The 9,996-nt window shown below is 36.6% G+C and overlaps 2 protein-coding genes across 2 annotated transcripts in view; one reads left to right on the top strand and one right to left on the bottom strand.

Moving 5' to 3' along the window:
- LOC18610112 (probable protein S-acyltransferase 7) lies at positions 1,185-2,762 on the bottom strand. Its single transcript, XM_018115200.1, has 5 exons — positions 2,587-2,762; positions 2,340-2,510; positions 1,980-2,246; positions 1,640-1,873; positions 1,185-1,433 (listed from the first exon to the last, which is right to left on the bottom strand). The coding sequence occupies exons 1-5, from the start codon at positions 2,740-2,742 to the stop codon at positions 1,290-1,292; spliced, it is 972 nt and encodes a 323-aa protein (XP_017970689.1). The 5' UTR covers positions 2,743-2,762; the 3' UTR covers positions 1,185-1,289.
- LOC18610113 (protein RRP6-like 3) overlaps positions 2,990-9,996 on the top strand; it is a 7,489-nt gene continuing 482 nt past the window's right edge. Inside the window, exons 1-11 of the mRNA XM_007045601.2 lie at positions 2,990-3,305; positions 3,378-3,637; positions 3,734-3,832; positions 4,374-4,457; positions 4,604-4,690; positions 4,801-4,921; positions 5,397-5,584; positions 5,699-5,743; positions 6,326-6,837; positions 6,924-7,419; positions 8,507-9,201. Of these exons, the coding sequence (XP_007045663.2) occupies positions 3,074-3,305; positions 3,378-3,637; positions 3,734-3,832; positions 4,374-4,457; positions 4,604-4,690; positions 4,801-4,921; positions 5,397-5,584; positions 5,699-5,743; positions 6,326-6,837; positions 6,924-7,419; positions 8,507-9,201 (2,819 nt within the window). The 5' untranslated portion in view covers positions 2,990-3,073. The remainder of the gene's footprint in view (positions 3,306-3,377; positions 3,638-3,733; positions 3,833-4,373; positions 4,458-4,603; positions 4,691-4,800; positions 4,922-5,396; positions 5,585-5,698; positions 5,744-6,325; positions 6,838-6,923; positions 7,420-8,506; positions 9,202-9,996) is intronic.

Here is a 9,996-nt window from a genome sequence, read left to right on the forward strand (position 1 = left end):
TGGTACTATCATCAAAGAGGATATGAATGCACTGTAGATAGGTTTGGAAATAAAAATTGGACCATAATTGTCTCAACCAAACCCTCCATTTCACAAGCTCTTAAAATTTTTGCTTCAACATCATACAATCAATAAAAAATCTCAGTTGCAGGTAATGGACCCTAAGAGTGTTTTGGTGGTTGAGAATAAGGGATGAATTGATGTGCTATAAGCAGATTATGGATTTGACCTTTGATGTTGTCAGACATGGGCTTCACATAATGTACCATTACTAAGTGTATTCAAATTATAGGAAACAATTGAAAGATGGTGATGTCTCTATGAATTGCCTCTGGCTTCCATTGTTTCCCACTTTCTTAGCTCTTGTTCTTCCTAATCTGCTACAGTGCTACTAGCCCATGCAGTTTAATTTCCTTCCAGATAGAATAAAGGAAGCTGAAAGCTTTCTATCTAGATACATTTTTCATTCAAAATTATCAGGTAGACCCATGGGAAGTCATTATGTAAGATGGTGTGGTTCCACATACTGAACCTCCATAAATGCCAACATTGGTGCCCATCTCAAGCAGCCATCTCCATCCACCCACCATGCTTTGTCTACATGACCCCATTCATCATGTGGTCTCTCTGCCATTTTGTCAACCAAGGAACCAGCTCCATCCGCTTCAGAGTGCAGTCCATCCACTCGATTTGGACATGGATCAAAGTTATGAACGTACCCCAATGAGCCTTTTTTCTTTGCAATGTAAATTTCGAAGCAATTGAGGAATGGAAGTATCAAGACATCATAATGGCTCTGAAAAGGATTTCATCTTCAGTCACATTGGTGATAGCTTTCATATAAATTGTTCAGGGTTGCAGCTTTTGACATGTGAAACCATGTTAGCTGTAACAGGGACTAAGATGCCAAATCTAACACATGCACATTAAAATCTTTTTCCTGAATTTACACGTTGAGTATGAACAGACCTAACTGGTAATTAAATGCCCTAGTAAATTAAAGGTCTTGCTGTCAATATAATATGCTGCTAAATAAGTAAGTCTAAAACTAGTTTTCAGGTTTCATTTGAAAAAGGTAATCCCCATCCAAGCATATAATTTTCTTTAGGAAAGTAACGGTAAATACATACATACATGCATGCATATATACACACATATAGTTGAAAGAGTGAAGATTCTTAGGATACTTGTCCTAAAATAGCATAATACACTTTTCTCAATCTGCATCAGCTACTTCATTTACAAATAGTTCACCGTTCACCTCAGACTGGCATCTCATCATCCGTGCTCTACCTTGGAATCACTTCAGCCCTGAAATCAACTCCAGAAGGTGGTAAAGGTGCAAATAGCACCTCTTTAATGTTACTTATTATTCCTTTGTCATATGGATTTGAAGAGCCCACGTAGCGGTACCGAAAATTCTCATAAGCCGTCTGCATCAAGTACACAAGCATTGAAGGAAAGAAAAGAATCAGTTAACTTCAATAATGACAACACCTGCAAGCAAGTAATCTGAACAAAAGTTGGATATATATGCATATGCATTCTTTATATGGCCCTGTAACTAATGTAAATGATCTTCTCATCTTAAAACTATTTCCCCCAAATAATAAATTTCAACAGATTAGATTAGACCTACCTGATTTATTGCAATTAAATAGGAATGGAAAATAGAAAGGCCACCTAGGAACCAAATGGCAGCAAAGCTAAACACTGTCAATGCCAAGGTTTCAGGGCAGTTCCTTAGCATTCCAAACAACCCAGTACCAGTTTCCAACGTTCTTTGTTGGATCCTCCAGCAAGAGAAAGCAAATATGTAGATAAAGAAGACTAGTGCTGTTATCAAAAATGTCAAAAAGAAGCGATAGTTTCTCTGCATAAACAGCCATAAAAACTTAATTTCAGGCAAAACAAATGTTGCCTATGGGGCTATAAAGATGTGTGCGTAATGTACTTGAAGCAATTTGGTTGTTACATACCAGCCCAATACACTGACCAACCCATGGACAATGGTGATCATATTTTTCAACACAATTGTCACATATGGCGCAATGGCAACTCCTTGGTGGCCTAAAAATCCTACAAATCCGACAATATTTTAGTTTCAGTTGCACCCCATTAACAGTTACCTTCTTCCTCCGAGTCCAATTACTACTGGTACCGATATCTTCAAGAGATATTGCTTGTTCACTTCTAGGAATGATTCCAGGGTCAATTGCACTAACCAGAATCAAGTTGACAAGAACCTGCGGTCAATTACACTAACCAGGATCAAGTTGACAAGTACCTGTAGTTCATCATTAATAAAGTAACTGTTTACGTTTGAATTATGGACTGACCATCACAGTCAGAATCAAACATATACTGACAATAAGAGTGGAATTAGTCTTTGGTAAATCATATCCAATGTAAATGGTGAAAATCCAACTTGAAATAAGTATAGAAACAGCTGTCAGGAGCAACCCTCTTGGATCTGGGCCGCATACAAGTCGACCCTGGAAGAAAAACACCTGCATTTAAGCAAGCAAGTTTTGATTACAAGCATGGAAAAAAAAGACTATTTTGATATAATAAAAGGAAAGGTACATTGTTCCCTGGCCAAACTTGGTAAGTTCGAGTTCCTTTTGCATTGTTTCCATAGCAACCATGTTGAAGGCATTGTTCTTCAACAACTCTTCTGATTTTACAGACATTCTCCATTAGAGAAACCCCCAGATTCCCAAACATTCCTCCAAGCTTCATTTCAACTTGGGATTTGGCGTTGGTTTTGATCTTTTCTTAAATTATCTACAAATTCTTTACGATTTAGCAAATGCAAAAATGGCTAAAAATGGCGAAATAACCAACTTTTGAAAAAGAGCGGTTACCTAAACTAGTTGGGCTATCCTCTCAGCCCAAATATTTGGGCTCACAACGCACCGTTTAAAGTGCCACGTAAGCCGACAGCGTTTCGCTCGTACGTTAGCATGAGCCGCCGGCTCGCCGCAATGTTAAACCCCTTCTCTTTCTAAGGCGTTCCCACTCTTTCTTCGGAACTGGAATGCTAAAATAGAAGAAACGGAGAGTTGCAGAAATGGGGAATAAGAAAGAGAAGATGAAAATCTTACTGACAATCGCATCGGTTGCTGCAATCTCAATCTTCTTCACAGCTCAACTATACAGAAGACGCCGAAGACTGAAAAGACCTCAAAGTTGCTGCTATTTACACTCCGAACCAAAGCCGCAGCAGAGTTTCAAGCGGGTCTTAGCCGATAACTCCTATTCTCCTTTCAACCATTTCAACCGCCAAACGGATTCCGTTAATGGTAAATAACCTGCTACTTTTTTTAAAAAAAATTCATGTTTTTTTAATGAAAAATGATTAATTTATACTGCAGAGAAATCTTCGAGTTTGACTCATCCGTATGAAGCGGAGATAACGGCATTGATGGAGAATCCTCAGCTTCTGTTTCTTAAGACTGCGATCGACTATTTCGATACGAAAATGGGCATGCAAATGAATGACTCTTATGTTTGGGTTGAAACCGAGTCGCAACTGAGTCAACTCGCTCAGGTGTTGAGCAAAGAGCAGGCTTTCGCTGTTGATACCGAGCAGCACAGCCTACGGTCGTTTTTAGGCTTCACTGCTCTTATACAGGTCCAAAACTATTGACAAAAGTATTGCTTCTACTTTTTGCCTGTGATTTTTTAGTTCTTAAATTTTCAAATTTTCATTTTATGGTATGACGAGCAGATTTCTACTGAGAAGGAAGATTATTTAGTGGATACAATTGCTTTACATGATGCAATGGGCATTCTTCGTCCCGTTTTTGCTGATCCTAATATATGCAAGGTATAATTTTCTAGTATGAATTTGGCTTTCAAATAATAATTTAATAGATTGGAACTTAAAAATATATCCTTTTTAATAATCAAAATGTATGCTTTTACTTTATATATGGAACAATTATGTTAGAAACAGTTTTACTACATTTTGATTATTTGGTCATTTATAATCAAATAGTATATGTTTACTTTTGTTTTTTATTTTCCAAGTTTTGCTTTATAGCAACTTTTGAAGAAGTAAAATCAAATTGCAAAAAACAGATTGCAAAAGCAACATCCAAATGGAGCCCTATATATTTCTTTGTTCTATATTATTGCCTCTAGTTTGCTGTAGAAGATGAGAAGCATTGATCAAACTGTGCTTTTGTTTTCCTTAATGCAATGTTTATACCATTTTTTTTTTCTGAAAAGTAAAGTTTTGGTGTACTCTTGGTCTTATAAATTACTCATTAGTGACATTTGACTCACTATATAGTGCATTGGTGCTAAGGCAGTAATAAGATTAAAGTATCCTGATCATGTCTTGGACCACTTGGGATGTTATGCAGGTGTTCCATGGGGCTGATGGTGACATTGTCTGGTTACAAAGAGACTTCCACATATATGTTGTTAATCTATTTGATACTGCAAAGGTGAGCTTCAAGCATTTGTTTCTCACGAACAAGGAATAATTTTCCCAGGTTAAATGTTTGCTATCAGAAACACATGCATTGGAGAGATGATTCCTTTCAACAACTGACCGTCATACTCAATTCACATTTCTCTGACTTTGATGCAGGCATGTGATGTTTTGTCGAAACCCCAGAGATCTTTGGCCTACTTACTTGAAACTTATTGTGGTGTGGCCAAAAATAAAATATTACAGGTATGTGCTTGACACTTGCTTAGTGCTTTCCAAAGCTTATTGTGCATCATTTTGTTCTATAACTAGAACATATCTTAAACTATTTATTCTGTTACTGCATTCCATTTCAGCGTGAAGACTGGAGACAACGTCCGCTATCAGAGGAAATGGTGCAGTATGCTTGTACCGATGCACATTATCTGCTATATATTGCAAATTGTTTAATTTCTGAGCTTAAACAACAGGACCATGGTATGTTTTCTACCCAAATCTTATTTAGATATTGGCTCTTTTATTTTGTTTGTCTCTGAGTGGATTGGAAAAGGAAAGATAAAAGATTATAGCAGAATTTCTACATAAGGTGGTAGCGGTACAGATTTAAACAAGAAGTAGATGATATGCCCAAAATCCAAAGAATTGTTATTCTATATTGTTAATCAAGACATTTAAAATCAATGACTTCTGGTCTTTTTCTTTCCTCTGTGTGTGTTTGGGGGTGCAGGGATGGGTTTTAGAGGGGATGTCACTTGAAGGCCTAGGTCTGAGGCAAATATTGTTCTACTCCATTGGTTTTGGGCATGAAAGAAAGAGGTTATTTTTGGAAGAGTGCATACAATATGTCACATAGCATATAAGCTTAATTTTAATTTTCAATATTCAACTACTAGAAAGACCTATGTCTACTACTTCTATTAGCATCCAAATGCTAAAGATATTAATGTATCAGAATATTCATCTTGCCCCGATGACAAGTTCAATTTTGTTCTCGAGGCTAGTCGACGATCAAACATGATCTGTTTGCAACTCTACGCTAAAGAGATTGAAGATTTTCCTGGGGAGTCTGCTGCATTATCAATACTTTCTCGCCAATTGAACAGCCAAGGGGGTGCTCCTTCTACATCCGGTGAAACCAAGGTTTGTCCTCTCCATATTACTAACTACAACACTGAAATCTTTAATAGATGCTTGTTCTTTAATTATTTAGTACTTAATTTTACATCATATTCTAATGCTTTGTTCTTAATCCAGTTTCAGGGTCTTGTTAGGAGATTGTGTGCATGGAGAGATTTAATGGTAGGTGTTAATTGCAGTGTAAACTACAAATTTAAGAATCACTTCGTTACTCAACAAGACTGAAGGGAGTAATCACCTTATTGATAAGGGAAGCTCGGCAAAAATTTTCTGGTCCCCTTCAAACTTTGTTAAAAATTTTTAAGTGATCCTTAAATTTGGTAATAGTTATCTACTGGAGCCATTTTTATTGTTGGTGGGTGCAAGGAAAAACTTGTTTCCATCGTTTGTTAATCTTGATCTGTTCTGAATGTCTCATTTGTGATTTGGTATAATCAGAAAGAATTTTGTCTTCTTAAATCATAACATGCCAGAAACGACGAGATTTTCTTTTGAACTTTGATCACCAAACTCTGACACCATGCTTCTGCTAATGGCAAAAGAAATTAAAATCGATACACTATATGTGAGGACAACTAATGCAAGTCTGAGATTGTTCTAATGTAATTTTTGTTGACCTGGATGCTGCATTCAATGAAACCAGCCATTCAAGTTACTTATTATGTTCTTGTTTACTTTGTTGTTAGTTTGGTTTCTCTTGAAAACAGTAGTTATTGATGCTTTACATGTGGCACTACTTTTCAGGCTCGTGTGCATGATGAGAGCACAAGATACATTTTATCCGATTATGCTATTGTTGCTCTCTCTGAAAGAGTTCCAACAACTCAAGCAGATATTTACAACACCATAATTCAAGCTGATTTGAATATAGATTCTTCCAATCTCAGCTCTTCACTCCCATCTCCTTCCCCTCTTGTTTGCAGTCATTGGATTGATGTCCATCAACTAATCCAGGACAATTCAAGCAATCTTGATAAAATTTTTCCTGTGATTCTTCAAATTTGCTTGGGTCCAAATGGGAGCTGTCCATTGTCTTTATTTAACTATGCTTTATTGATGAGCAGTAGCCTGAAACTAGAAACTAGAATAGTTTCCAAACAAAATGGGTTCAAAAACCCAAAACAAGTTGCTAAGAAAGCTTCACGTGAGCTGTTCATTCAAAAATTTTCCTGCAAATCTCCAGTTTATCATAATTGTAGGATCTATGCAAACGATGGGCGGTTGTTGTGTTATTGTGATCGCAGGAAGCTGGAATGGTTGGTGCATTTTTTTCTGTATCTTATATCCATTTCAACCACTATATTTATATTCAATTTGACAGGATAATGTTGTTATCTTACAGGTATCTTTGTCGAGATCTGGCAAAACTCGTTGAGGATGACCCTCCTGCAATAATGCTTCTTTTCGAACCAAAAGGTCGCCCAGAGGATGAAGATAATGATTTTTATATCCAGAGTAAGAAAAATATATGTGTCAGCTGTGGTGAAGGCAATCACTACTTACGCTACCGAATAATTCCCTCATGCTACCGAATTCACTTTCCTGAGCACTTGAAAAGCCATCGCTCTCATGACATAGTCCTGCTCTGTGTTGACTGTCATGAAGTTGCTCATGCTGCTGCTGAGAAGCACAAGAAACAAATTGCTGGAGAATTTGGAATTCCACTTTATGTCCGCAAGGTGGTTGATTCAAACCAAGCACCAATTATATCTGGATCATCTGATTCAATGAACTCCAAAGATTCAGGTGTCTCTCCACTACAATTGCGAACGGCAGCTAAGGCTCTTTTGCGTCATGGACCTGAAATGCCACCGAGCCGCCGTGAAGAACTGACCCAGGTCTGAAAGTTATCTTTAGATATTTGCTTTCCTTGTAAAATTTAGACAGCTTTAATCTTGTTTCAATGGATCACAATGGGGCCTTTTGGATATGAGAAGAATATGCTGTTCTATGTCGGGCCATTGAAGGGGCCTGGGAATCCCAAAAGCATAAAGGTTCAATGCTGTTAAAGAATGCTTGATGAGTGCATCATGATAACTTTAGAAGTGGAATGTATAGTGAAACTTGTTCAAACTATTTGAATCTTGCTAGCATGACTGACATCAAACGTAAGTACTAAGACTGGTAAAAATATCCATTCTTGACAAAAAATTGACATTGGGCTTCTGGAGCTTTTTACGTATGATAGTATCATCAGATGCTTCACATTTGATACAAAATTTATATTTGATGTAACAACATATTAAGTTAGAAGAACAAAACTCCCTGTACAATTGCGTCTTTCCTTGCTAATGCTAGGTTCAAATTTATTACTTAATCATTTGATTTGACTTATATGATTGGGGAGTCAGTATATTATTAAAGTACTGATATTTAAGAGTTGATTTTTTTCCCATGATGAATTCATCACTAATAAATGTCCAATTCATGAAAAAATTTTGTACTTTTAAGTATAATCCCATCTAGTACTTGCAATGTTAATTTCTTTTAATAGTTAGGGGGTGATACATTGGCTGAGTTAGTGTCTTGCGAATTTAATGTCTCTCTTTAAACATTTAAATCAGTTGGTTTACAATTCAACTCGATAATCACTATCTTCTTCTCTCCCTCCCTCTCCTTTGTCTTTCCATTTATTCTCTTTTGCACATGTAAAAGCTCACTTTCTTTTTGGCTTTCTCTTCATTATCTTGTTTCAACTTCTATTAGATAAAAGAAACTTTTTAAAACTTTTATAATAGTTATTCAGCCACACATGTAATGCTTGCCACTTTGGTTAGTGCTTCTTTTGTTATCTTTTGTACATGTAAAAACTCACTTCCATCATAATATTTGTTGTCAATTATAAACAGGTGCATCTTTTTGGTACATGTCATATGACTCTTTATAGAAATAGGTTCAATTTTCTTCTTTGTGTTGTTTTTGCAGATTGTTATGAGATATTATGGGGGACGGGAGATATCCAAGGAAGATTTAGAAAGAGCCTTGGTAGTGGGCATGAGTCCTCATGAGCGAAGAAGACTAGAGAAGAAGAAAGGCTTATCTTTAAAACATTCTACGAGGATTCTTCCTGATAAAAAGCAAGAAAATAATAATGTGATAAAGATGATATCTACCACCTCAGATCCACCAGAAGTTGATAATCCTGATGGTTCAGATTTTACTGCAGATGTTTCTTATGCAACAAGAGTTGATACATTAAAGGAAGACATGGATTTCTGTATCGTAACAGATACTGATACAAGTAATCCACCAACATGTTCTGATTTTGGAGTGGTGACAGTTTCAACTACAGTTTACAATGGTATGAATTCACATAGCACTGAAATTTCTGATGCTAAAAGTGTGTGTGTAGTCATTTCTGATGGAAACATTTGTGAGAGAAGCACACAAAATGATATAGTCGACTCATCTTGTGCCGGATATGATGGAAACATCCCACTTAAACATAATTCAAAATTATCTCTACTAGGACATGGACCACATGGGAAACAAGTTGTGGATCATATATTAAATGAATATGGAGAGGAAGGCATTCGTCAATTTTGTCAGCGGTGGAGACAGGTTTTTGTTGAAGCTGTTCGTCCTAGTTTTTTACCTGCTGGCTGGGATGTACTGCACAGGTATGCCTTTCTACTGTTATCTTTGTGTCTAAATGTTTTAGCTTCTTTTTCTTATAGAAAGTTCCTATGGAAAGGAGTGATATGTGTAACATTAGAGAACGTAGGAAGAAAAGGTAATTAAGAAACCAAATTCAATCAATTTGGTTGATTTGGAGGGAATTTGCAAGGGTGGGGAAGTGTTTCAAAGTAAGGGTAATGACTGCATCTGAGTAAAGGCAGGAATATTCATAAAGTTTCTTTTACATCCACGACCTCAAAAACTTGATTTTCTATCCAAGACCTTTTGAATTTGTTCTAAATTCATCCATCCATCAACATATTGTTAAAATTTGGATGGAATTTGACACGTGTATGTTCACCAATGCACCATGTTGCAAATTTCGTTCATATTCCACCTGAATTCTAATGGTGTATTGACAAATGGATGGGTTTAGAACAAATTTGAGCGGTTGTGGATGAAAAGATCGAATGTTTTAGGTCATGGATGAAGAAAGAACATTACAAAAAGGTCAATGACTAATGATGCAGTTTGCTGGCATTATCTGGTAATCCCTTGCCACTAGAACCTAGATTCTAAATGCCTCAGCCAATAAAATTTGTGCATTGAGCTTGGAGTTTCCTGGTGTTGATATATCCATTGAACTTTTCTCGCAATCAAGGCCATAAAAGCATGTGCCATCACCACTCAGGTCCTCAACATGAAGCACAACATTTATTTGAGCCCACCAAGTCCCCAACTCAAATTTATTTTTATCCAATGCATTTTATGATATACCCTACCATACACCCCCCACC

The sequence above is a fragment of the Theobroma cacao genome, chromosome 2 (genome assembly GCF_000208745.1).
Source record: "Theobroma cacao cultivar B97-61/B2 chromosome 2, Criollo_cocoa_genome_V2, whole genome shotgun sequence".
Taxonomy (NCBI): Eukaryota; Viridiplantae; Streptophyta; class Magnoliopsida; order Malvales; family Malvaceae; genus Theobroma; species Theobroma cacao.